General features: G+C 39.0%; 2 protein-coding genes, 1 non-coding gene and 1 pseudogene across 4 annotated transcripts; all 4 read left to right on the forward strand.

Moving 5' to 3' along the window:
- Positions 1-492: 492 nt before the first annotated feature.
- Positions 493-5,935, forward strand: LOC137712487 (calcium-dependent protein kinase 1). Its single transcript, XM_068451556.2, has 8 exons — positions 493-1,413; positions 2,174-2,317; positions 2,773-2,925; positions 3,566-3,681; positions 3,872-4,039; positions 4,553-4,680; positions 4,792-4,891; positions 5,446-5,935. Exons 1-8 carry the CDS (start codon positions 729-731, stop codon positions 5,527-5,529), a joined length of 1,578 nt encoding a protein of 525 aa, XP_068307657.2. The 5' UTR covers positions 493-728; the 3' UTR covers positions 5,530-5,935.
- A 589-nt stretch (positions 5,936-6,524) lies between these two features.
- On the forward strand, positions 6,525-11,641 carry LOC137712252 (potassium transporter 3-like; annotated as a pseudogene). The gene is made up of 10 exons (XR_015955674.1): positions 6,525-6,737; positions 7,049-7,292; positions 7,384-7,630; positions 7,791-7,840; positions 7,928-8,192; positions 8,264-8,307; positions 8,473-8,480; positions 9,038-9,152; positions 9,299-9,553; positions 9,840-11,641. The product of XR_015955674.1 is annotated as a potassium transporter 3-like (transcript).
- Positions 11,642-12,189: 548 nt separating this feature from the next.
- LOC137712997 (uncharacterized) lies at positions 12,190-15,976 on the forward strand. The gene is made up of 4 exons (XM_068452223.2): positions 12,190-12,663; positions 12,923-13,060; positions 14,521-14,592; positions 14,822-15,976. The coding sequence occupies exons 1-4, from the start codon at positions 12,511-12,513 to the stop codon at positions 15,488-15,490; spliced, it is 1,032 nt and encodes a 343-aa protein (XP_068308324.2). The 5' UTR covers positions 12,190-12,510; the 3' UTR covers positions 15,491-15,976.
- A 617-nt stretch (positions 15,977-16,593) lies between these two features.
- TRNAL-CAA (transfer RNA leucine (anticodon CAA)) lies at positions 16,594-16,677 on the forward strand. Its single transcript has one exon. It is a non-coding gene; the product is annotated as a tRNA-Leu (tRNA).
- The last annotated feature ends 11,307 nt before the right edge of the window (positions 16,678-27,984 follow it).

Genomic DNA, 27,984 nt, shown 5'->3' on the forward strand with positions numbered 1-27,984 from the left:
GCTGTTCTTGGCCGCATGATCAAATTGAAGGGCTGGGATCAATTAATCCCTAGGTTCTGTTGGGGCTAGCTCAGGAGAGGATCCAAGTCCCCTTGTTACTTACTTACTCTCATCACGATTACCTCCACCACCACCACAACCTGTCACCAATTCCTCGAATTTCAGAACTTCAAATCTTGAATAAGATTTAAGTTTGTTCCAACACTAAATTTTAGAGTATGATTCTCTTCCCTTCTTTCTCCTCCTCTCTCACTTTCTTAATCGTGACCATTCAAATAGAAGAAGAAGAAAAGAAAGATGAAATTAAAAAGGAGAGAATCTTAGTCCGAAAATTTTATATTAGGAATATAATTTCCAATCTAACTTTTTGAACAAAATATATTATCTACACTAAATGAGAGGGGATGAACTTAGCCCCGCAATGGGCTAACAATAATGTGGTTCAAATTCGCCTTTGCCGGGAATTAAAACTAAGCCCTCTCACTTACAAGTAAAGAGGAATACCACTAAACTGTAGTACTAAGTAACAATTTTCAATCCAACTTGAAACCTAATTTTTATTTTATTTTCAAATAAAAATAGAAACCCTTTTACCTTGGTCAACCCCCTTTCACTCACACCACTCCATCCAAACGCCGTTAACACTACAACGACCCGCCGTTTTCATTTCCCTGTCCTAAGATCCCAAAATCCTCCCAAGACATCGTTGACCCCCAATTGACCAAAAAATGGGTAACAACTGCAGTAGCGCCACTCTCCCGTCCTCCGCCCAAGACCCCGCCGACCACCACCACCACCCATCAAATGGCGCCGTTCGCATCCTCCCTCCCAATGCCTCCGCCCCACCCAAACCCAAACCCCACACACCCCCAACCACCACCTCCGCTTCCGGCACCGCTCCCATCGGCCGGGTCCTGGGCCGGCCCATGGAAGACATCCGGTCCACCTACACCTTCGGCCGCGAGCTCGGCCGCGGCCAATTCGGCGTCACCTACCTCGTCACGGATAAGCAGACAAAGCAGCTGTTTGCCTGCAAATCCATCGCCACCCGCAAGCTCATCAACCACGACGACGTCGAGGATGTCCGCCGCGAGGTCCAGATCATGCACCACCTCACCGGCCATCGCAACATCGTGGAGCTCAAGGGAGCTTACGAGGACCGCCACTCCGTGAACCTTGTCATGGAGCTCTGCGCCGGCGGCGAGCTCTTCGATCGGATCATAGCTAAAGGCCACTACTCCGAGCGAGCTGCGGCCAATCTCTGCCGGCAGATCGTCACCGTGGTTCACTACTGTCACTCGATGGGGGTTATGCATAGGGATTTGAAGCCGGAGAATTTCTTGCTTTTGAGCAAGGACGAAGACTCGCCGCTCAAGGCCACCGATTTTGGGCTCTCGGTGTTCTTTAAGCCAGGTCCGTTCAACTTTGGTGGTGCGAATTTCATATGTACTTTTGTGCAGGATTTAACATCTCTTACATAAAACTCCTAAAATCTTGAACGTCCGAAACAAGCAATGCGTTTGTTTCAACTTGTATGTTGATTACTTAGTTCGTAAAGCAATCGGTTTCCGTGGAACAGCATTTACATTAATTTGGTTGATGAACTTGAGCTGGAGCTCACAAAAATTTTTCCATGAACCCGAAACACGAACTGAAATACCACGTGTCGTCATGGAGAGGAAATATACTTTTTAGTGTCCCTCCACTTGTACACGTGGCGGACCAGCTCGTGTTCTGTGTACACTGAAAAATCTCACGAAGCTGACAAACTTGTGAAGAAGATACTGCATTAGGAATTTGAGGGGTTTAAGCCCCCTGTTCTTCATGAGTTATATTACTACTTCTGGTTAATTTCTGTCGGGATTGGGCTCGTCCCAAAAGCTTATGCGACTATCAAATTATTGTTGGGAGGCAAGCACTTTGTTCTGGTGGTTAGAAAATTATTAGGTACAATTTATTGCTTGCCTTTTCGCTCATTGCACCAAAAAAGTGCAAAATCGTACATGCCTACTCTGCTTGTAAATCATGAATAACTAATAAGCTTGTTAGGGTTGCCACTTGACCAAGTGTCGTTACTCCTATATCTCTGTATTTTGAATTTGGAAACTTGTTCCTTGCCCTCATATTTTCTGTCATACAAAACTAGGACTTAACAGTTCATTTTTGAGTGCAGGAGATGTATTTAAGGATCTTGTGGGAAGTGCATATTATGTTGCTCCTGAAGTGTTGCGTCGCCGTTATGGAGCTGAGGCTGATATTTGGAGTGCAGGGGTGATACTATACATTCTACTTAGTGGGGTCCCACCATTCTGGGGAGGTATGGCTCTGCTCTTCTTCCTTGAGAGCAACTGAATTTGGAGATTTTTATTTTTTTAACAATTGCCATGCAGTGGTTTCTATTAGTGAGTAGAAATGTGGAAAACTATTACTCATAAAATGGGATTTTCCCATCCATGTATACATTCCTTCATGAATGCATCACTTGTTTCTCGGTTGATACTATAAAATCTCATGATGGTTTCCTACCATGATTAGCTTAATTATTTTCATTCAATTCTGATAGGTTGAAGTTTTTTACTTTAATAAACCAAGTAATAAATAATTACTTTTCATCCTCCCTGATAAGCGAATTGACTGGAAGTCTGCATTAAGTCAACACTCAGAAGCAGCTAGAATTTTAGATATTACCCATTTTTAGTTTATCACGTTGGTACAAGTTGCCACTTAAAGCGGTCATCAGTTCCACTTTTCTAAGTTTTATTTCATGCGCAGAGAATGAACAAGGTATCTTTGATGCTATCCTTCGTGGACATCTTGACTTTGTGTCTGATCCTTGGCCTTCCATTTCCAGCAGTGCCAAAGATCTTGTGAAGAAAATGCTCCGAGCTGATCCTAAGGAACGACTTACAGCAGCCGACGTCCTAAGTAAGTTTCACAGTGACATATTTCGTAGACATGGAATGCTTTAAAATATTGCATTTTTTTTTTCATTTATTGGTTTTACTGTTTCTATAACTCTTGATGATTCACTCTCCCATGCCTTTCCCTCTCGCTACCCTACCTACCCTCCTCCCCAAAACCAAAAAAGTATAAAAATGGAATGGTTGAGAACTTTTGTGCCTACTTTTCTCTATGAAGAAGTGGGCGTTATTTTGGATAACTTGTAGTTGTGATCATGCTCTAGGAATCATATGATATCATCTCCTTGTTGGCATCATATTAACAAATTAAAGGATGAAGATGCTCCCGGTCATAATTCATCTGGCTAGCCATATGGTTCATCAGAAGTTGTGGAGGATCAAGAGAACATTACGAAGACGCTCAATGGATACGGTGTTGGGTAATTAATAATTATTCTGAGTAGTTAGGTGTAGTATCATTATTATATTTGCTAGCTATCTCAGTTCGCTCTTTAGTTTGACTTATTATCTTTGCTTGTTCCTGCCATTAGATTTTCATGCTTCCTGTGTTAAACATTCCCCATGCGTTGATGCTTTTTCTTAGTCTTTATTGCATCTGGCTTGAAATATTCTACAGTTTCTGAACCGCTCAAAACACTATGCAGGTCATCCATGGATGCGGGAAGATGGTGATGCATCTGATAAACCTCTTGATATTGCTGTTCTATCTAGAATGAAACAGTTCAGGGCAATGAACAAACTCAAGAAAGTAGCATTGAAGGTGAGAGTATCTTTTGTCAACCTCATTAGCATCCTCTTCATGCACTGAAATGAGCCTGGTGGAAATGAATCCTAGGGCTCGGGCATGCTGCTGGTCCAGCCAATATCATGAGACAGAAATGTGTCAGTATTGTCAAGCTTGTTTCTTGACCAAATATTGAATAGAGTTGTGCTTTATTTCTTTCTTGCAGGTAATTGCAGAAAATCTTTCTGAAGAAGAAATCATAGGCTTGAAGGAAATGTTCAAATCCATGGACACAGATAACAGTGGAACAATTACATATGAAGAGTTAAAAGCTGGCCTTCCGAAACTGGGTACCAAGCTCTCTGAGTCAGAAGTGAGACAGTTGATGGAAGCGGTAATATCTCCAGTCTTCTTACTCTTAGTCCAACATGAGCTTCATGATTCCGGTGTGTTTGGTAATTTTTTAAGTTAAGAGAGAAGAGAAAGAAAAGATATGGGAAACAAGAAAATGAAGAGAAGAGACTTTTGATTTTTCTTAATCGTGCTGAATAGTTACTGAGAAAACCCGTGAGGAAACATTAGTTGACATTTTAGTAGTTAAAAATAAAACGAGATGCGAATATCATTTCCCCTCTCTCCATTTTTTAAGGAAAGTGAGTGAGGAGAGGAAATACCACTTCAAACTTATTTTCGAAACTTCATTTCTCTTCACATTTACTCATCCATTTCTTTACTTTTAAACAAACTGTTGTTCCAAACTTCCTGCTTCAGTCTTTGTTAACCTATAATCAGTTCAGTCGACATTGTTTAGCTGCGTGGCTTGTTAAGATACTTGATATGTTATCCTTCAATTGGATGATCAGTTCCCTAATCCTAGATAGTTGAAATTTTCTGGTTTCATTTTCAGGCTGATGTCGATGGAAATGGAACAATTGACTACATCGAGTTTATAACAGCTACCATGCACATGAATAGAATGGAAAGAGAGGATCATTTATACAAAGCCTTTGAATATTTTGACGAAGACAAGAGCGGGTAACAGTTTACTCCATTGTCAGTAACATAGTTATAGCTGTGTTTTTCTGTTCTCAATGTATATCAAACTATCACTATTTAAAAAAATGTTTTGACCTCTTGTCATTTTAGGTACATCACGGTGGAAGAGTTGGAGCAAGCGCTTAAGAAGTATAATATGGGTGATGAGAAAACAATCAAGGAAATCATTGCAGAAGTTGACACAGATCGTGTATGTACCTTATCTATCTTTGTAACTTATATATATATATATATATATTGATACATATTTTCTTCTCTCTCTCTCTTTCTCTCTCTCTCTATCTATGTATGTTTGTGTGCGTGTGTGTAATTTTGATATCAATATTTTCCTCCTATTTACCATACATGGGAGATTAACAATTACATCAAGGAACATATTGGATATCATGTCGAGCAGAAGACTTTACTTGCAGTGTTGATTTTGGCCTCAAAATTGTTGTTGATACCTGACACCAAAACAGTAGTGGCCTTATAAGGGGACAGGGCGATAAGATAATTCCCGTGTTCTATACTAAAACATTAAACCAGGCAGCCTCTGAATTTTAATGGAAAAAAATAAAAAAAAGAAATCCTGTCACTGCCTGCACCTTATCATCTCATAGTGACACCATTGCACTGTACATACGAACAAGGCGATAGACTAGTACCAGCTTGTTCTTGTTTATATATTATGAGTTTTTGAAGCCCTGATGCTTCTTATTGAGTGTTTCTGCCGCAGTTAACGAATTCCGAAATTATTTGCAGGATGGTAGGATTAACTATGATGAGTTTGCAGCCATGATGAGGAAAGGCAATCCTGAGTTGGTCACAAATAGAAGAAGAAAATAAATTGAAGACAGTTAGTATGTTCTGGGCTGCCTTAACCAGGTTTCTTAATTTTACGGGTTCCTGTTACCCCTTGAGATATAATATATAACGTACAAACCCAATTTAGCTGGTTAGCAAGTCCTTGGCCTGCCCTTCAGCGGGAGAGTTGACCTCGATTACGTTAGTTTGCAGTATAATACTACTGCTGTTTGTAGGGGGGATTTCTCATTTCTGGCAATTTATGCCACGACTAATCCAGAGACTTGCCTTGGCGCCCATCTAGGCCCGCCTATGCACCCGCCAGGCTAGGCGGCGTTTTTTGCATTTATTTTTTTGGTATCATTCTATTTTGCATATGCGGGTTCTCTAACCCCAACTCCCACATGTTAAAGAAGACAAATTGAATAAAGTTGTGTTATCCTCCCTATTTTTTTCTGTCCATTTCGCAATTTTTACCTTGTAACCGAAAATGTTGGTTGGCTCTTGAACCAGACTATGAGTAAGGCAGTATCAAAAGCTGTAGAAGCTAGAAATGTAATGATTTGGATTTTGCCTAGATTATTTTATTTGGTTCAAGACCGGTTCAAGCAATTCAAGGTTTAGCAACTCCAATTGGATAGCAAGTAGTATCTTAAAGAAAGAAATGCAAAACCAGCTAGGGCTCGAGCGGATTGAGCGTGTGACTGATGAACAGAAGTGTTCCCCAGTTATGTTGTTTTTGTTGCGATGAGAGGCAAAGTTGAGAGGGGGAAGAGAGGTTTGCTGAAGAAGGAAGACAATGGCTTTGGTTCAGCCAATCTAAACCCTAAAACACCCATTGTTGCATAACTATCGTTATGATGTAACCCTAGGGCCTTTAATATAGCAGAAGCCTCTCTTTCGTTACTTGCCAATCAAGGATGCTTAATTAATTTGGTGCCAAAAGTGTTATTTCGTAAATAACAAAGGACGATTCTGCAAATAAACTTTTAGCACCCCACAGACTTTTTGGGGGGCCCACTCAAACATAAAAACTGAATACACCGAGAAAATCCCGGCGGCAAAGGGGACCCCGCCAGTTTTGGATCTCCGTTACAACGTTCGACTCTTTTGAATTCGATCCATTTCATCTTTTAATTTTTCTACATTTTTATTTTTTATTTTTTCGATTCTCTCATCATTTTCTTGAAGTTTCAAGCGAGCAGGAGGATGCAGAGCGGACTGTCGAGGTCCATCCCCGGCTGGCCACGGTAAAAACCCTCCATTTTCTGTTTGTTTCTCGAGAAAATTTACCCAGAAAATGCAAGAAAGTTCTCTGTAGTCTAACCCATTCTTTAGTTTATGCGAAAATTCCTGACTTCGTCACGCTTCATTAAATTCCTCATTAATTTAGTTCAGTTGGACTGAAATTGTTAGCAAAGGACAGAAAGGGGATATGAAATTTAGTGTTTGAATAGAGAAATTGATTGTGTGCATTGCCAGAATTGTGTTTAATTAGTTAAATGTTTTGTGTTTAGCTTTAAAGATCGAAAATTTATGCACTGTGTGTTGTTTTAAACAGGTTAACAGAAGAGGTCAATGTAGGCAAATTGCCCTTTTCGTGTATAGGAGTTTTGGTTTTCTTTTCGGTGTTTTGAGCATTCCCCCTCCTTATGTTTGTAAATGTAAATTTTCGGGAGGGTTGCTCAATTACCAAACCGAGGATACGATATTTGGGGTGTTTACAGTTATCTTTTGGACTCTTACTCTTATTTCGGTGCTAAAATGTGTCGCCGTCATGTTGAGCAGCAATGACAATGGTTAAGGTAATAGGTGATTACACTTGTCCTCACTGATGTTGTGAACCATTTTGCTTGTTTTGTGGATTTAAGGTTGTATTGGTTGGGTCATTTGCAGGTGGCGTTATTGCATTATAGGCGCTCCTTTGCAGAAATGCGAAATTCTGTTTGCTGCCTAATTATCAGGCATCTGATGAGGAGATCTCTACGTATCACTACCCCCATTGTTCCAATACAAACAGGCCCACTTCTCCATTGAAAAGGTTTATTGAGAGATAAAAGTGCAAAAACCTGTTTACTTCTTATAGTTTTATTTGGAGCTTCCATGGTGATTTGTGTCGGTATCCTCACTCCTGCAGTATCAAGTGATTTTTCTTTGTTTGACGATTGTCTTTGGTCCTTTCAAATATTCCATATATTTCAATGGGACTTGGAACGATTGATTTTGTAGGTGCGTACATGGTTCTGTGTGCCATTTGTTCTCTCTTTAACAACCTGTGCTAACAAGTATCTGGTCATTTGCAGTCTTTGCGTCTGTTGAAGGGCTAAATTCCAAGAAACGAATTTTCATAATGGTGAGTTCTTTCCACATGAAATTTTTTCGTCACTCAGTAAAATTTATCTCATGCCATTTTCGCTGCTAACACTTCTACACAAACCAGCTGTGGTGGTTCTTGTTGCCTGTATTTTATTGGTTGCCCTTTTTGTTTTGCAACACCATGGCATCCACAAGTTGGCCTTCATATTCACTCCAGTTATGATCCTTTGGCTACTGTTAATTGCTCCTGTTGGAATATACAATATCATCGAGTGGAATCCAAGAGTATATCAGGCTCTTTCTCCATATTATATTTACAGATTCTTCCAGACGACAGGAAAAGATGGCTGGCTTTGTCTTGGAGGAATTCTTTTATGTGCGACTGGTAAGTAGAGTACTTGCATTTTTTTCTCCATTAGCTTTTGCTTCTCATGATCGTGCAATGTTTGTTGATTCCAAGAACTGAAGCCATGTTTGCAGATCTTGGCCAAATTAGGTCTTTCTGTTGGTGCTACACTCTGGGTTGACCATGAAGTTGCGATGAAAAATAATACCATTGTTCGTTTTCAATTTTTTTCAACTTTTTGCAACCCAGGGTTGATTGCTTTGGGATTCACCATCATGGTTTGAAAAAACAGGTTTTAACATTACTGGACAGAAATACATTAGCCATTTAAGTGAAACTTATGTCTGGATGCGTAGTTATTTTTAGACATTGATATGCTGAATGTGTTTTGAAATGAAATAGAACTATGAAACTTGTTTTTTGGAGAAATATACACTGGTATAGGCTTGGTCTAACCTACATGGAGATTGATATGTTGGCAGAAAACCACTTGTGGTTTGATAATAATAATCACAATTCGTCTAGCTTTTTTTTTAATTTTTTTTCCTCTCTGAAGAGCAGCCTTAACCGGCAGGAGTATCTCTAAGTTCTGTACCTCTCATTTCTGATTGTTGTCCGACGAATTGTTATTCAAACAACTTTTGAAATCTGAAAATTTTATTTTATACTTTAAAGAACGTGACACCTTCACCATTATGTATAGTCAAATAGTGTTGTTTCATGATCTGATTGAACCCGTTCCTACTTGAAAAGTGAATCTTATGTTTGAATTTTACCCTGCTGGCTTCACCTTACTCCACTAGTTCTGTGTCATGCTTCTGATTATTGCAGCTTAGATCAGCAGTTCTAGGTGGCAAGGGGAAAACTAACATGTGTTGCTGTACGCAGGTTGCATTTTCTTTGGTGATATACCCTTGCCTAATACTTCAATAGATGGGACAAGCTGTGTTTCTTTCGAGAAATCTATCTGCAGTATCTATGAGCTTTTTCGCTTCTGTTCCGAGTAAGCTTCTAGAAATTCAAAGGCAACTTGCTGTCTGGATGATTATATTGATTCGGGGATGCACCGGCGTCCATACTTTACAGCTTGCAGCTCCCATTAAGAGTTGCTATTATTTGTCCTAAAGAATGCTCATGTCTTTTCTGTAGCTCCCTTATTGTGGCCAGTACTTGTGGTTGCACCATTGGCCGCCATTGTTGCCAGTCAACCTGTTATCTCTTCCACATTCTCAGTTGTCAAGTAATGCAATGCCAGATGATGTTTCCCTAGCGTCATGGTTGTACATACAAAGAGATGGATACCTGGCCAGATATACATCCCTGAGTTGAGTTGGTTTCTTATGATCCTCAGTTTGGCTGTCACAATTGGTTTTCGAGACACAATTCGTATAGCAAATGCTTATGGTATGTTATCTTTGCTCAAAAATAATAAATTATAAGATACTGTTGTTCTCCTTATTGACGAGTATGTCTGCAAAGTAGATATAAATTCATGATAGAAGTGTGTTACTGTCTGAACCATATACGTACGTTCCATTGCTAAAGTACGAGGACTCATAATTTTTGTCAAGTGATAGTCAAAATAATAGTAAATTTTGTTCGAGTGATAGTCAAAACAATAGTAAATTTCTATGTTATGTTTATTCTTTATTTTTGTAAATGAAAGCTTATCCTGCTTTTCTAATATCAGGAATTGCATTTTTGGCTGTTACAATCATAATGACGTGGCTGCCATCGCTTGTCATCAACCTTGTTTGGCATCAGGGTTTCATGCTGTCCCGTTTTATTTTGTGTACTTTTCGGTTCAGTTGAAGCTGTCTACCTTTCATCTTTGCATGTGAGAATCCTCAAAGGTACATGGCTTCCCCTAGTTTAAGTCTGCAGTCGTCTTGGCAGTTATGTATCACTGGCAATATGGCACGCGGAAGAAGTATTTGTATGACTTGCATAACAAGGTTTCAATGAAGTGGATGCTCACGCTGGTTCCCAGTCTTGGCATTGTTAGGGTCTCTGGAATCGGCCTCATCTACACTGAGTTGTCTACCGGAGTCCCAGAATCATTTACTCATTTCTTAACCAACCTACTGGCCTTTTACCAAGTGATTGTTTTAGTTTGCGGTAAAACTGCTCCTGTTCCTTATGTTCCCCAGAAAGAAAGGTATCTTGGTGGTCGTATTGGACCCAAATCTTATGGGATGAACCGCTGTATGGTTCGGAATGGGTACAAAGAGGTCTTTAAAAATGGTGACGACTTTGAAATTGACGTGGTGATGAGCATAGCAGAGTTCATCCAAATGGAAGCAGAAGGTTCCGGAACCTCTGAAGGCACTGTGGACCGCTGCATGGCAGTTGTAAAGACATCTGGGAAGTTTGGCACGGTGTTGGTTATGGCACAAACATCTGGCCTTGGAGAGAGCAGCTGTTCAAGTTCTGCAGCCATTGTGAGCAGCGCCAAGTCTCCTGTGCTGCAGAACTTGCAGGCCACCTATGAGCAAGAAGCGCTAAAGCTCAACTACTGGAGGCAGGTTCGGTATGGATTGCTGGATGCAAAATGCAAGGACTCCCTTCTAAAGGAACAGCTCCAGGAACTGGTGGAAGCAAAGCATGCCGGGTAGCATATGTAATAGGTCACGCATACTTAAAAGGCGAAATGGAATTCATCGTTCTTAAAGAAGTGTGCTATCGATGTTGCCTACTCTTTCTTACGCAGGAATTGCCGGTCTCCCCCTGTTACTCTGAACATTCCTCATATTTGTTTGATCAACGTGGGCATGAACTACATCGTGTAAGCAAGCCTCCAGTGATACATGTTCTGATGGCAGGAAAACTTCCATTGTGCCTGCTTTTGTCAAGATCCAAAAGCACTTTTGGTTTGTGTGAATAAGTTCAGATTCTTGGTATGGAAGATATGTTTCCTCACTTGGCACAAGGCATGGGTGGAGGTGGTTCATAGCTTCATGTCCATGTCAAGTTGTTTGGGGGTGTACTGCTGAGGCCCAAGTGGTTCCAAAATTTATTGAATTTTGCCAGATTTGTGCAGTCTGTCATTTGAAGCAGGATTGCAATTGGCCCCACAAGATTTCAAGCCACACGGCACATACTTAATATTTTCCCGGACTTTAGAATATCCTGGAGGGTATTGAGCAGGGGTATCTCCAAGTCGTGATGAAACTGATAAAATGTGAAGGTGTACACTCCCGTTCATTATCTATCAACTCATTCATAATGCGTCGGACTACAATTGCGGTTCAAATGAGGCCTACGATAGATCATCTGAAAAAAGAAGGAAAAAAACGAGAGTCAAACTCTTATCAAGAAAGCTGAACACCATTTATTTGAAAGTTTTGACAGAAGAAAAATAGGAATTGTAGTAGATAAGACAAGCCAAGGGCCCCAAATCAAATCAAAGCACCCTTGCTTTAGGGTAAGCAAAAGCAACCAGAAAAAGTCCACAAATTCATACTTCCTAATCCCATATTTTATTTCCTGCTCTATCTTTTAGCAATCCAGCAATCCAGCCGGCCGGTCTGGAAATGAAAAGACCAATCCAGTCCAATTATCAAATTTGTCATAATTTTAATCCTTTTATAAGATAGTTTTTTAATTTAATTTTATGAATAGGTTGACAAAATGCACTTATTTATTTATTTTAGCAAAAGAAATACTACTCAGTTTTTAACCAATAAGATATTGAGAACTTTAACGAAAAACTTCCGGTGCTGTTCACTTTAACGAAAAAACATATTTTTACATTAAGAAGTCAATCTTGGTACTATTCATTTCATTCTTTATTTTGTCCTTATCGTTAAAACTCAAAGTTTTCAAATCGTTTTTATTAGTTTTCCTTAAGATATTACCAACAACTTGTAATAAATCCCATTTCCTCAATTCCGACGAGAATTGAACTTAAAATTTCTGACTTACAATTAAAAATGAATATTACTTGATTGTAATACTAGATAACGACAAAATAAAGTTTTTAACAAATAAGATATTACCAACAAGTTGTAATAAATCCCATTTCCTCAATCCGCAGAATCTCTGGGAATTGGAAAATCACTCTTGTCCCTGTATCCAAACACACCCCAAACCCATAAATTACACGCTCAGCAGCCAGCCGGGCAGTACCAAATTCCTAACTTTCTTTCTTTCTTTCTTTCTCTCTCCTCAAATTCTTTCCTAGAGAGAGAAACCCCTTTCCCCTTCTCTCTTTTCTGGGAATCTGGGAATTGGATTACGCAAAACTCCTCCATCCCAGCTGCCAAACAAACGGAAATTCAAACCCCCAAACAAACAAACCCCCTCGCAATCCAGTCTGATATGCAAGCGGTATCCGGAGCTCTGAAGAACTCGCTCACAGCATGTTGAGCTCCACTTGCTCTCACTCCCTTATCCGCCGCCCTTTCCTCCATTCCTCCGCCCCCGGAGCTAGGCTTCCGACCCGACCCGGAGCTTTGCATCCAATTTCCCGGAGTTTTAGGATCTTCGAATCTCAATCCAGACCCTCCAATACGGTAACCACTTTTGGATTTCCTGTTTCGTGTTGATAGTTTACACCTTGTTCGCTCTTTGGTTGCCGAGAAAATGCACGAAAAATGGACAAACTTTGGACTTTTTTCCTATTGACTATTTAATTGAGCTGTACGATTGTTCATAGAAGTAATTGTAAGAACAAACGCATGAAAAATTGAAAATTTTGGACCTTTTTTAATTCCATGTTATGCCGTTAAATTTGTATTTGCAAGTTTACATATCCGGGTTATTTTTCTGCAGAGGTGGACTAGAATTTCGTTCTCTTCAGATACACCGAAATCGGAATGTATTGAACACTTGGTGCCCGAGGAAGTTGTCAAGTCCGAGTTTGATGATTCTAAGGTGGTTAAAAGGGATTGGGGAGTAACTCTTCGAGAGGTCGTATTTCTTTCTTTGTTCTGTTACAAAGTCATATTTGCTTTATTGCTTATTCATTCAGAATCTCGGGTTGTTCGTGTGGTATGTAAAGCAACTGGATGGTGAATAGCTTATAGAACATGTTGATTTCGTTCGATAATATTATTGAAATTATTAGGACTTACCAGTTAGGTTGAAGTTTAGTTTCTGACATGTTGGTGAACTGCCTTGTTGATCCATCTACATAAGGTAGTAGTGTTATATCAAAATATAAGCTATCAAGGTTGTAGTGTTCAATATTATTGCAATATTCGCCACATCACTTAAAAGGAGTTCTTTAACTTTCACACTTGCAGTTGAATTATACGAAGATACTAAGGTGACTGACGAAGTTTATGCACTTTGAGTGTATGGTTGTTTAATGGAAATTTTAGGCAGTAACAACCTGCAGTAGCCATCTCTAAAACAAGGATAAATTGTATAGTTCTTCAGGTATGTTTGTTTTGGTGAGCAAATTGCCTTGTGGGCCTTGTGAGTGAAACTCCTAGGGTAGGTTGTTTTTATGGAACATATGTCCTTAAGGACTGGAACTAATAATAGGGTGTATGATTAGGACAACAGATTATCTTACATTCGCTTTGCAGTTATGCTTCAATGGTTGTCAAGAAAATTGAAGTGAAAAAACGAATATGTTGATTCCAATTTCCTTGTTGCTTAGCCGATATAGTGAAATAAATGATATATGCACGCACATGCACAAGAATGGACTGTTATAAATGTGGCAGGAAATATCCTGTAACCACTATTATCACTTTGATCTGGAAAGCATATCCAAGGCAGCATCAAGGCTTCAATGGTTGTCAAGAAAATTGAAGTGAAAAAATGAATATGTTGATTCCAATTTCCTTGTTGCTTAGCCGATATAGTGAAATAAATGATATATGCACGCACATGCACAAGAATGGACTGTTATAAATGTGGCAGGAAATATCCTGTAACCACTATTATCACTTTGATCTGGAAAGCATATCCAAGGCAGCATCAAGGCTTCAATGGTTGTCAAGAAAATTGAAGTGAAAAAATGAATATGTTGATTCCAATTTCCTTGTTGCTTAGCCGATATAGTGAAATAAATGATATATGCACGCACATGCACAAGAATGGACTGTTATAAATGTGGCAGGAAATATCCTGTAACCACTATTATCACTTTGATCTGGAAAGCATATCCAAGGCAGCATCAAGGCTTCAATGGTTGTCAAGAAAATTGAAGTGAAAAAATGAATATGTTGATTCCAATTTCCTTGTTGCTTAGCCGATATAGTGAAATAAATGATATATGCACGCACATGCACAAGAATGGACTGTTATAAATGTGGCAGGAAATATCCTGTAACCACTATTGTCACTTTGATCTGGAAAACATATCCAAGGCAGCATCAAGGTTCTCATTTTTTCTTTTCTGGGGGTTTATATCTCAGGCTGCAGATGCAGTGTCTAGAGCAATTGGGAGTCGTTGGAGTGTGCCTTGGTCAGCAGAGACCATATTGCAGGTAAGTGTTTCATTTATGTAATGTAAAACTTCAAATCGAATGCAACTAGGCCATAGTCATGGATTCCAAGCTGTCACATCCATCGTCTACTTTAAAGGATAAGTTTTTACGGAGGAATAAAAAAAAGAAAAATTATGAAGATAAGGTGTCTAATAACTAGGATTTAATAAAGAAAGAGACTGTTGCCCTTTGTTATTGGCAAAGTTGATATGACATATACATGATGCAGGTCATGCTACTATGGGTTGCTGCTTTTTGCTTCATAGGTTCTTGGATGGTTCCATTTGCAGCTCACGTGGCAGGTTTCAGCAGGGAATCATTAACGAATAGAGGACAAGCCTTATTTAGCCTGGTAACTGATGTAACTGAAGGTCTTGTTGGAATTACGATAATTTGTCGCTGCTTATCTCGTTTTCGCCCTCTTCCTCCGGATTGGTTTAAATTTAGCTTGAAAGGGACATGGCAGTTGGATGTTGCTCTTGGATGCCTTATGTTTCCCCTGGTCAATCGGCTCTCACAGTTCAACCTTAGTCTGCTCCCTCTTTTGCCGTCCACCCCTGTCACAATATCAAGTGTTGAGCAAGCAATTATGGCACGCGATCCAGTGGCAATGACAATGTATGCAGTAGTAGTTTCAGTGTGTGCTCCCATGTGGGAGGAGATACTCTTCAGGGGTTTCTTGCTGCCTTCCTTAACCAAGTACATGCCCGTATGGTCTGCAGTATTGGTGAGCTCGGTTGTATTTGCTTTAGCACATTGGAATGTACAGAGGATTCTACCACTTGTTTTCCTTGGGGTGGTGATGGGCGTTGTATTTGCACGGTCAAGGAATCTATTACCATCGATGCTCTTGCACAGTCTTTGGAATGGCTTCGTATTTTTAGATTTAATGAAATAATCACAAGAAATGTACTTTGGGAGTCAATTCATCGGTGGCGAATCCCATTTTAACAGAAGCATCTATCCAGATCTGTGGTTTGCATTCCCTTCGGAGGTTAGAGGCTACAGGACTAGCTGCTTGCTTTCTCTAAGCGATGATGTTGATTAAGAAAATTTCAGCAGAATGCAGTTGAAGTCCACTAAATTAACGTAGTTAAGTCGCAGAGGTTGACCATCGAATTCAAGTCCGTCCAACGTCGAGAAGGTCAGCATTATACCTTGTTCATATGTAAGATGTATAACCAAGGGTAAAAGACAGAAAGAATGAAGAAAATTTGGGAAAGAAGATGTTCCAAGACAGCAAGCAAACCAAAGCAGGCTCTTGTAGTTTTGTTGGATTGTTTTGTCTGATATTTTTTTTTACTTCTTATTTTTCATTTCTCTTCCCCACTGGCCTGTAGATTAGACACTATTGATTTATAAAGAAACTATCATAACCCCCCCATTCTTTGTCACTGTATTATGTAGCATCTATATCTATATCGCGATAATCTACAATACCAAGTTGTATTCTTTGGGACGTGAAATGAACCGGATGAGATTTAAAGCTACTGTAGTGTAGTCACACACTTCGACAATATATATGTGTCATGCCCAATGGTATAAAATATATAATACTAGGACTTCTTATATAGAGCATAACAAGAAGGGTGTTGGAAGGTTCACCCAAAAACTAGGATACTAGAAGACTACACGGAATAAAATGAGAAGAGGTGGCATGTGAAAGATGTGGGTTGGAAATGAGGGGAAAGAGATCCTCTCCCGATCTCTTTTATCAATGTCACCGGATTAAGTCATCCGGATTTTTTAAATTTCATTTAGCGGCCCACTTGTTTTGATCTTTTAAAAGGTGTAATAATTTTTTATCGTTGGATGAAATTTTAAAGGCCTAGATCACTTGATTCGGTGCCCTTGGTGAAAGAGATCCGGAGATATCTCTTTCTGAAATGTGTTAGGATAAATAAAATTAAAAATAATATTAAAAGAAGAAAAGTTTCATGATTTTTCGTTTCATATTTAGAAGCAGTTAAATAAGTCTTTGAGAGAATACATTACTATAAAGTCAGGATGGCCGAGTGGTCTAAGGCGCCAGACTCAAGTTCTGGTCCTCTAACGAGGGCGTGGGTTCAAATCCCACTTCTGACATTTATTTATCCTTTTTTTTTTTTTTTTTTTCACCAAAAGCCACCATCTCCAATGGGAGATACCAAAATTTGGATGCAAAAACCCAAATTTATAATTGGATTTTTATCACAAACAGTTTCTGAAAATGACTCACCTCACCAAGATGATTCATAAAAATGAAAATCGATTAATGTCGTCTTCTTTACCACAAAACCCAAGTGTTCATAAGTTAATATTACTCACAATAAGAGTTATCAGTGTCTTGATGCCCAAACAGGTTGTGACCACACCAAATTGCTACAATGGGACGTTTCTCCAAACCCGTCATTTGGACAACACACCTGTTTAGCCCGCACCCAACGTAATTCTACCACGAGTTTATGAATCACCACCGAGAGCCCAGCTACTGTCAGGCCCAATTTCACCGTCACGTCCTAGCCACTGACCACACCTTTGATCTTGTGCGCTCCACCTCCAGCCCAGAGCCCCTCATGCAAGATTCTGTCATACCCGCGCATGCACCGTGGCCTCTCTCCAGCCGATTCTGCCCCTTGTGTTCAATCTAACGTGCAACCCAGTACGCCTCTACCTTATTCATTCCCTCATCTACCCGCGCATGCACAGTGCCCAGCCGCCCCTTCTTGGTCATTCCCTCATTAGTCACGCATCCTACTTATCCCATGGTGACACTCATTCGCGACAGCATCTCTAAACCTATGATTTTCACTAACGACGACACTGTCCGGTCTCCTCTTCCTTTTACTTTTATAGTATCTATTAATTCCGGTAAGTTCACTTGTTTTTTCTTAGGATTCTAAGCATTCGGAATGGCACGGTGCCGTGAATGAGAAAACTAATGTCTAGGCGTGGTCTCTTGTTCCACCTCGACCTGCTCAGACTATATTTGGTTGCAAATGCGTTTTTGGTATCAAGCGGAATCCAGATGGTTCCGTTGAACACGACAAAACTAGCCTTGTGACCGTGGCTTTTCATTAACGACCTGGCATTGACTATTGGGGGATGTTTTATTTTAGGCTACTTTGGAGACAAAGAGTAATTGCTAGTGTTCTTGGAGATTTTTTACTTTAAGGTGTTTTCATTCCTTTTATTCTTAATAATATTTTCTATGATTTCAATTATGAATATACGTAACTAATTCCTTTTATTAGGGCGAAACCTTAAGCCTTAACATGAATATGTAATTTTGTTTAATTGCTTATGATTGATTGCATGCATACTTTGAATTATTGATCACCGTGATTAAAACTATCTAATTGTCTTAATGCATGATCACCATTAGGATATTTAGAAAAGTAATTTGATGCAGTTTTGGTCGGAAGGTTCCCTGAAATTGATGCTGGCTTCTTGTGATTAATAATTGTAATTTCACTTAAGATGAACACCACGTCTTAAGGGTTGCATGGTTTTTCAAAGGGTTTTCATAAAGCATAATGAGTCTCCCATGTTCAGATTTGGTCTGAACGTCCGAACAGGTTGCATGTTAGATATACATTCTATGTTGGAGGTTCCAAATAGAATATAAATTAGGAAAACCTAACCTTCAAAGTAGCATGTGTAGATCATAAGTAATTGGTAAAAATACATAGGATTGCTAGGTGATAGTGGAACCCTAATGCTTTCTTAATTTGATTTTTCAAAAACAGTTTTCTTTCCCCTTCATCTTTAATATTGCAAATTAGTTTATTTTTATTAATTAAATTCGTTTTAATTTAAGTAGGTTATAAAACTAATCATCTCAACTTTTTGTTTTACAATAATTAATTGGAATTTGGTTTGTTTTGAATTATTTAATAATCCCTGTGGAGAACGATTTCGCGAGAACCGTTTATACTACAACCTTGTCTTTCTTGCAAGTAATATATGAGTTTTTAACCCGTTTGCGTATGTAATAAAATCTCTATCAATGTTTATGTCTCAACCTCAAGGGTTTGTAGATCCTTCTTGTCCACATTATGTCTGTCATCTTCAAAAATCATTATATGGTCTCAAGCAAAACCCCGTGCGTGGTTCCATTGGATCAGTTCCTTTTTGTTTTGCTTTGGCTTTCGGCAAAGTCAAGCTGATTCTTCAGTGTTTATTTTTCTCCATGCCTCCTCTACTATTCATTTGTTACCATATGTTGATGATATTGTCATCACATGCAGCTCCGATGCTCCTCTTATTCAGTTCATAGCTCTTCTTGGCCAACAATTCGACATCAAAGAGCAAACATGATTTTACGCCACTTGCCACCAAACTTTTCGTCCTGGCTTCTCTTGCTTCGTATCGCGAGTTGGTTGGCTCCTTCTAGTATCTCACTCTCACTCGCCTGCTATTTCCCTTGTCATTAATACAGTTGTCCAGTTTATGATCTCACCTCACACTACTCATATGATTATCACCAAACGGATTTTCCGTTATGTCAAAATGTATTTTGGATTTTGGCCTCAAATTGATTTCTCGGCTTGCTTCTACAACCTTATCTGTCTACTCTGATGTTGATTGGACCGGTTGTCTGAACACTCGTCGTTCCACCACTGGCTACCATGTTATCATGGCTGGAATCTCATATCCTAGTGCTGTAAAAAGCAGTCAATCATGTCTCTGGTGTTGATTGGAATATCAGTCTCTTTCTCATGTATGTGTCGAAATCACCTGGATTTGTTTCATCCTACACGAGTTTGGTGTTCTTATCCTTTCTAGTTCTTTTGCAATTTGATAATCTTAGTGCGACACTGTGACTTATCTCCCTTCTAATTCAGTTCTTAATACTCTCGCACGTCATATTGGATTTGTCCATCATTTTGTTCGTGAAAAGTAGTGGCACTTGGCAGTCACCAAATTTGTAATATTTCTTCCATTGATCAACCTGCTAAACTCCTTACCAAGGCTCTTCATCAATCCAAGCATGGTGTTCTTTGTTCCAAACTTGTCCGATTAGGTTCTTCCAGTTTGCGGAGAGTGCTAAATGGTGCCGCCCCCACTGATCAGCCCAAAGCAGCATGCCAATTCACGTCAGCTCTACCTTTGTTTGGCACGTGTGCTGGCTTTTCCCATAAAAAGAGCCAATGACCATTATACGGTATCCAATGGTCAGGCTTCAAATCCTTTTTTTTATTTTTAATTATTTTTAAGTAAACTGTTATTTGACCATTTCAACTATTGTTCCAGTAGAAATTGACTCATGACCTTTTTTATTTTTTATTTTTATTTTTTTTATTTTTTTTAATTTTTTTAATTTTTTAATTATTTTATAAATAAACATTTTGAACTATTTTAAATAAGCCAATTAAACCCTTTATCATTTGATTTGAAGAAATTCATCTACTTTACCGTTAGATCTGAGGGTAAATTCATATTCTTATTTGTCATCCCCCTTTATCCCCTTCAACATCTCATGATGAAAAACATAAGGGCTGCTTTTACCTTTGGAATTGAAGGTTAGGGTTTCTGATTTTTTTTTTTTTTTTTCTTTCTGCAACATTTTGTGCAGAACGAAGGATTCGATTCGCACAAAATACAAAAAACTCCAAGTCGCGATTCTTTTACGTGGATTGTTCAAGGAGATGGATTTCCAGCTTAGAGATGGTGGAGAGCCTCCAATATATAGTAAATGGCATTTGCTCCTTTTAGCTCTTTCTTTGATACTTTTACGTTTTTTTTTTTTTTTTTTTTTTTGTTTGTTTGTTTTAATCAAGGATAAAAATAACTTTACGTAGTTTGTGATCTCATGGTGTTGTTTTAGGTTTGGGGAGAGATTCACTGACTCTACCACAATTTGAGGGTTTTGGTGGTTGTTTAAACTAAAGGGGTCTTATTTGTGTCGATTTCTATATGCAGATTTGGTAAATTCAACTAAGTTGTACCACAATTTGAGGGTTGGTGGTTGTTTAAAGTGGTCTTATTTGTGTCAATTTTTGTATGCATATTTGGTAAATTTAACTAAGTTTTGCATTATTTGGTTTATTGTCTTTTCTTTTTTGTCTAAAAAGATAAATGCATTAATCCAATAGTAGGTTATAGGCCAACTCAAAGGAAGGGAAAATAACCCAAATACATTGGGGGGAAACATATACATTAAAGCCAACCCAATTAAATAAACTAAAACGGGAACCCAAATCCCTAATTTCCAACCGCAGAAAGTAGTGTCCGCCACCGTCACCGCCACGAAAGTCTTACCAGCAGCTACCGAAGCGGCAACACTAGAGAAAACGACCGAGTGGTGAAAACGAATAAGACATCACAACACAAAAGTACCAAACCCACAACACACCACATCCAGATTTCTTCACCAAAGACGTAGAACCAAAAGATGGTCACCAGTTCCAAATCTCATTCATGAATCCTAGCAAATATATACAAGCATAGTAACACATGGATAGAAGGTGAGGCTAAGGGGGTATGTAAAATACCCTTACTTTCACCGAAGCTGCAATCCATTTGGCCTCGATGGAAATTCAACAAGTCATTTTGGAGAGGGGGAGGGGGGGACAGTGAGGGAGGGAAATAAAGTTGGCAACCATATTCGGCCCAGAGCATGCAGATCAAAGCAAAGGATGGGGTTGGGATGGTTTATGGGGAAGGGAGGCAGAAGGGAAAAGTGAGGGGAGATGAAGTTTTGATTTTAGAAAAAAACGTTCAAAGGAGAATGAGGGGTGGAGAAGAGAGACATGAAGTCTAAAAGTGAGACAAACTCATGGGAAAATTTGAGACAAAGCTCAAGGAAATTGAGAAAAAATCTCAGGGGAAAATTAAAAAGGGAACTTTAATGAAAAGCTACCGGGACTGTTCACTTTAACAAAAAACCACAATTTTGTCCTTATCGTTAAAACTCAAAGTTTTCAAGCCATTTTCAATATCCCCTTGAAAGTTGAATCCTCTGAAGAAACTTAAAGGGGTCATGAATAATCTTTGTAAGAGGGTTGAATGTTCAACTTCCCCAAGGAGCATGCTTTGCAAAGCGGATGGCCATGATAAGATTTCAAGTGATGCCCATGTGATAGTTTAAGGATACGATGCATCATATCGCGTCCAGGGTGTCCCATTCGATCATGCCAAAGTAGGATAATGGTTTGAAACTCGGCCATAGGGGCGGCCACGTGGTGGGTCTTAATAGCGCGAATTGTTGTTATGTACAACCCACTCGGGAGACGTTCCAGCTTTTCATGAATACGCTTCTGGCCATATTTGTAAGAAGTGATACAAAGAAATTCAGAACCATTCTCTTCAATGGTTTCAACATGATATTGACTATCTCAAATATCTCTAAAGCTCAGCAATGTTCTTCCGAAACGTGGAGAATAGAGTGCCTCTTTAGTGGTTAATTCAGTACCATTAGACAACATAATATGGGCCTTTCTGTATCTTTCTATCAGGTTGGATGGGGCTGAGAGGGTTGTCAGAGGTGCATTTTTAGGTACGAAGTTAGTAAAATAGTATTTTTGTCACGCAATATTGTGTGCGTGGTGACACTCAGCCAGACAACTAACTTCCCCACTAGTTATACCTAGAAATAAATTAATTGAATTGGTCACATGTATAAATATAATTCCATTCATTCAATTAATCAATTCGAGAAATAATGTCCATAAAATAATTATCCATAATTCAAAACAAACCAAAACCAAACAAATAATTCCAAAAGTCTTAGAAAAATTGTTCGAAAATTAAATCATAAACCTAAAATTTAAGAGGGATTCGGCCACTAGGGGTGTAAAAACGCCTTAACATGTCTTAGAAAAATAAAACTTTATTCTTCCATAGGAGCGGATGCCTCTTGAAAATATGAAATCTTCAGGGTTGTAATAGTATCTTCGAGAAGTTCTACAAGCGCAAAGTTAGACTCACAATGGAAATGATACTTGGAAATAGCCTCGAGGGTAGCTCGGCATACGCGTGACCAATGATCCTTTGATCCACAATGATATCACATGTCTAGTTCAATGGAAGCCGAATAAACGGTAGCTTTTCCCTTGTTCTTGAAGTTTGAGGCCCAGTAAAAGGTGGCGCTTCATAGTCAAATTTCCTCCATTGGGTAGACCTCTGTTTTGTTGACCTTAGGACCATGGTGGGGCTTGCTGCCTTTTTCCACGGCCACGACGGGGTTTCCATCGGTTGTGGCTATTAGAATTGGTTGCATGCGCTTCAAGGAGGCATTCGAGCCAGTGGGTCAAGCTTGATGATTTTTCATCAAAAGTTGGTTATGCTTTTTCAACGAGTAGTAAAACAGATATCAAATCCGAAAGTCTGGTGAACTTCTATGCCTTATGTTGTTGCTGCAAGACAATATTGGTGGCATTGAAGGTCAAATAGGTCTTTTCTAGGAGATCCTGTTCAGTTAAGTCCTCGTTACATAACTTAAGTAGTGATCGGATTCTACAAACTTCAGAGTTGTATTCATTCACAAACTTAAAGTCTTAGAAGCATAAATGCTGTCAATCGTGTCTTGCTTCATGCAAGTAAGTGTATTTCTAGTGATCGAAGCGATCGGCCTGAGTAAGCCAGAGGGTACGTGGATCCTCCTCTATGAGGTACTCGGTTATAAATATGTCTGCGGATGAAGATCATAGCAGTTGCTTTTTGAGCTTTGTTGACGAGTTCATCGTCGATTGGCTCCTCGATAGTAGCTCTATGACTCTTTGCAGTAAGATGGAGCTTCACGTCTTGAACCCGCTTCAGGTAGCTTCTTCCAGAGACTTCCAAAGCGGTGAAATTGAGCTTATTCAAGTTTGACATGTCCCTAAGACGGAGGATACAACAAAATGTGGTTAGTCGTATGGAAAACCATAGACATATATAGTAGAACATTTGGGTTCTATAGACATGTGTTGGTTTAATTTAAGCATGAAAGCTATGGGTTTCATGTGGTAAGTTTTGAATGAAAACTTTGGGTTTTTCAAAGACACTAAATTTGAAACTACAAGTTTGATTTAGTTATGGATGTTCAGTTCATATATAGGGGTACCTGTAAGAACACATAATACAATATACAATAAAGTGTAGTGGATTTGTGGATTGCTTCAGTAACCTAAGTGTGAGTGCTTCGGGAATACGAAAGATAGTCAACGGTTCAAAGAAACGAAATAATTTATTGAATAATTAATTGCCAAAAAGTGAGCTTCATGCCAATAATTTTGGATTAATTGTCAGATTAATAGACTGTTGGCCACTTTAATTAATTCAATAGATCGGACCATACAGGGTCGATTGTAGAAGCAAAAAATAATTATAACATTCGGGTTAAAATTATAAAGAATGCCAAGAAAATAGTATTGGATTCGAAGAACCTTAACCCAATCTCGGTGGGCTTGGGTGCCGTGTGCAGGGCAAGGCCCTAAAAGGGCTTAGTGGGCCACGAGTTTCTACGGGGTAGGCCAATCATGGCTGCAGGCCATGGGCTAGGGTCTTAGATAAGCTAGTAGTGCAGGGGAATACAGAGCCAACTCGGAAAGCTAGCCATGGATATACGCGCAAAGCCCAGTCGTTGGTTGGCTTCGGTGTTGGCCTTGGGTGCGAGAAGCCCAGCCAAAAGGGTTGGCTTCGGATCTTGGGCCAAGGGTTAGGAACCTAGCAAGTAAGTAGGCTTGCTGCAAGTGGGACAAGCTCAGCAAGCATCGGGCTTGCTGGAGATGGGCTAGGAGGGCATAGGTGAGCCCAACCAAGCTGTAGGCTTGTTGGAATAGGCTAGGGTTGCATGCCCGTTTCAAAACCCTAACAAGGCCAAAGGTCTGGGTGTCATGCATGCGCAGCAAAGCCCAAAGGGCTGTTGTCGTGTGATTTAGATGTCCAACGATGTCATCCCAAGGTGCTCCACGTGGCTGGGCTGCAAGCTAGCGACAAGGCACGGTGGCGGTGGCACGGTGATGGGCTGCGGCTTATGCCCCATTGATTCCCATTTTTTTTTTTTTTTTTTTCGAATTCTAGGGTTAAAAATCCTAAGTGCTTCTAAATTAATTTTGATGATTTGACTTGCAAATTCCACAAAGCATAATTGTATATTGCATGAACAAGTATATATATTGACAAAATATGTGAACATATATACAATATATATAATTGAAGGGAAAATGTAAATATAGGGGGTTCATGTATCATGTGGAATGTTTTCATGCTTCAAGGTTGTTTCAAATATCTTAATTTATTTTAAAAGAACTTGATTGGCAGAAAATAATTGAAATCCTTTGACTTTGTAGAAGAAAGCCTCATCCACAATCCTTCAGTTTCTTAGCTTCTGGTAAGAGCGTGCTGATAACGTGTTGTAGGCCTATTTGGCTGAACTGTATTTAGGACAGAGAGGGAGAGGGGCCGGCTGCAACAGAGAGAGAAGAGAGATATGTAATTTTGAAGTTTGTGTTGTATCACCCTATTATGCCTTATTTATAGTAGTAGGGAAGATTAAATCCTTACCCTATTAGGATTACAACTCTAATAGTAATTAAACTACTTAAGGGAATATACAAAGATACTCCTAGATACATTAGGATTTACACAAGAGTGCTACTAGACCCGCCCCATTGTCTTATCTCCCCACCCACATTATAATCACACCCATCACAAAAAAGTTAAAAATTAAAAATGTTATTTTCCCACCCACCATTTTTCAAAAATAACCTCCAATATATATTTAAATTCTTTAGAAGAATAGATATTAAAGTGCTCATAAACCCAACTAAGCCTTCACTAACCGCCAAGGTCTTTCTTTTTTATTTTTATTTTGATCAAAATTTCAAAAATATGATTGAAATGAGGGATAAACAAACTCATTCTCTATTGAACTCCTTTTCTTTGCCCTCCGTTGCGTCTTACTCCAGAACCTACACTGATCCCTGCCCACAACTACCCCTCTTTCTCCTCTTCTCTATCAATCTCCGTTGTCTGCTCTTTGACCACCCCCATGTCAAAGAACACAAAATACACACACAAAAAAAATCAACAACCTCAAAAAGCTCACGAAATCAAACCCAAACAACCGAAATAGCTAATTCGTTATTACGACAACAAACACCAAACGCAATTTCGTTTTGACAGACCCAAAATACCCACTCCTTCATCTGCATCTACACCGCTCAAAAAAATCCCACACCATAATCAAATGCACTGTACCAAACAAAAAATTAAAACCTGCCTCAAAGGTTTTGTTGGTTGAATGTGAAAATTTGCAACTTATTACAAAACAATGACATCGATATAAGAGCCACTGAGACTAATAATTAAAAATCGATTACCAAAATAAAATCAGAAATAATTCATAACAATACAAATTTGAAGTGAGAGAGGATGGAGAAATAAGAGAGTGAGTAAAATTGATACAAGTCATTCTTTTTTTTTTCATTGGTCTTTATATGTCATTTTACAAGAGGATAAAATTAGTACTTAACTTTTTATTAAAGGTGGGTGGGAAAATAAGATAGTAGGATGAATTTATCAACACTCTTTACACAATTACATTCTTAAGCGTGGCTTTTCTGGAACAAATTGTTAGGGATATTTGCTTTCATGGCAATCCAGAAGCCAAGTTGGCATCTTAATAATAAGAGAGAGAGAGAGAGAGAGAGAGCGAGAGAAAGAGAGAGAGAGAGAGAGAGTGCGGGCTACAGGTAACTAATTACAATTTGCAAAGCAACTTGTTCTGCATGACAATGCTTTGCTGACGTGCATGCAAATACAACCAGCTAAAGCTGTTGTGGATTTATCCACACCGAGGTAACTTTGCCTGCCATTTCTGCTGCGGCTCACCGAGGCAACTTTGCCTGATATCTCTAGGAAAGATACAAGTTTATGCAAAAAAGATTCTTATTTAATCCTTATTTATATGTCTTGTATATGTTAATGTGTTGAAAATAAATTTTATATTAATGTGAGAAGTGATTTTATTGTTGAGATACTTTTTATATATGTTGCCATTAATTTTAGGGTTCTTTGAATATAGACCCTTAAAACTCCTATTTTCTGAATAAAAACCCATCTAAATTTAAACATTCAAATAAAATCCAAATTTCAAATAGCCTACCATGTAGACAAATATATGACCAACTATTACAATACAATTACAACTTATGCCATAGAATCCTAATTTGGTCAATAAATGTTATTACTCATCCTAATTATGATGAGCAATTAAATCCATATGGATATTTTATCTTTCTTGTATCATAAATATTAGCAACATATATAAATTAATTTACCAAATTTAAAAGAGAAAGACAATCTTGTACAGAAAAAATAATATTGTTTGAATAATGTAATTACCTACATACAAATTAATTTACCTACTTATAAAATATTATACTAATAAACCTGCATTTTGAATCATGTAATTACCTACATACAAATATTATACTAATTTTGACACACCCCGACCCAGAAAGTCCACTTGGACCCTGAATCGAGCTGTGCTGGCCGACACCTGGAAGGTGACGAAGCCATAAAATGTGATAGTGTATAAAAAGTGAATAAATTTGAATCTAAAAGTGTCTAAGTACCAGAGTGCGCTATGAGTGGGAGCGAACCCATTTCACACGCGATGTCAGAGCATAAGTAAGGTACAGTAGTGTGGGTAAGAATCACACCCTCAGAAATATCCATTAATACTAAGATTCACCATAGATTCTTGTCGATACAAACTCAGCAGCTAAAACCTGGAGGGCACCAAACAGAAGGTGTGAGTAAGCAATAAAACCAAGCTTCCCAAAGTTATTACCTCTCTAAAAGTAATGCCCTAAATGTAAAACCCGTATCGTTTTCCATAAGATAGTACAACATATATACATATATCCAAACCATACTCAGAAATGACCAAAACCACGGTTTGCCATCAAATCCACCATGCATTAATAAGTAGGCCAAATGGACTAAATCAATACAAAGTAATATATCAGTCAGAGTCATCTAAAATGACATGTACAACTTATCCGTATCTCATCAATCATGGCTAGCATATAAGTCGGAGTCACCTATAGTGACCTGTACGACTTATCCATATCTCATCAATCCTGGCTAGCATATAAGTCGGAGTCATCTATAATGACCTGTACGACTTATCCATATCTCATCATTCCTGGCTAGCATATAGCTCAATAAGTATACCTGCACACGAGTCGGAACCACCTAAAGTGGTCTGTACGACAGGACTGGGTGTAAATAAATACGCTCGAGTGCTACGATCACGTGAAGACTGGGCGAATACTCGCGGGTCACCTACGAGTCGGAACCACCTAAGGTGGTCTGTACGACAGGACTGTGCACCTACCTTGGATCCAAGGTGAGCATAAGGTGCGGGAGGTGAACATCACGTGAAGGAATGTGCCCTGGCCACGGGTGGGAGCACTA

This window comes from Pyrus communis, chromosome 14 (assembly GCF_041283825.1).
Source record: "Pyrus communis isolate YQ-2024b chromosome 14, ASM4128382v1, whole genome shotgun sequence".
Classification (NCBI taxonomy): Eukaryota; Viridiplantae; Streptophyta; class Magnoliopsida; order Rosales; family Rosaceae; genus Pyrus; species Pyrus communis.

Coding starts and splice junctions, on each gene's coding strand:
- LOC137712997 (XM_068452223.2), top strand. CDS start 12,511: ATGTTGAGCTCCACTTGCTCTCACTCCCTTATCCGCCGCCCTTTCCTC. Junction 12,664..12,922: donor AATCCAGACCCTCCAATACG/GTAACCACTTTT, acceptor ATTTTTCTGCAG/AGGTGGACTAGAATTTCGTT. Junction 13,061..14,520: donor GGGGAGTAACTCTTCGAGAG/GTCGTATTTCTT, acceptor TTTATATCTCAG/GCTGCAGATGCAGTGTCTAG.
- LOC137712487 (XM_068451556.2), top strand. CDS start 729: ATGGGTAACAACTGCAGTAGCGCCACTCTCCCGTCCTCCGCCCAAGAC. Junction 2,318..2,772: donor GGTCCCACCATTCTGGGGAG/GTATGGCTCTGC, acceptor TTTCATGCGCAG/AGAATGAACAAGGTATCTTT. Junction 2,926..3,565: donor TACAGCAGCCGACGTCCTAA/GTAAGTTTCACA, acceptor AACACTATGCAG/GTCATCCATGGATGCGGGAA.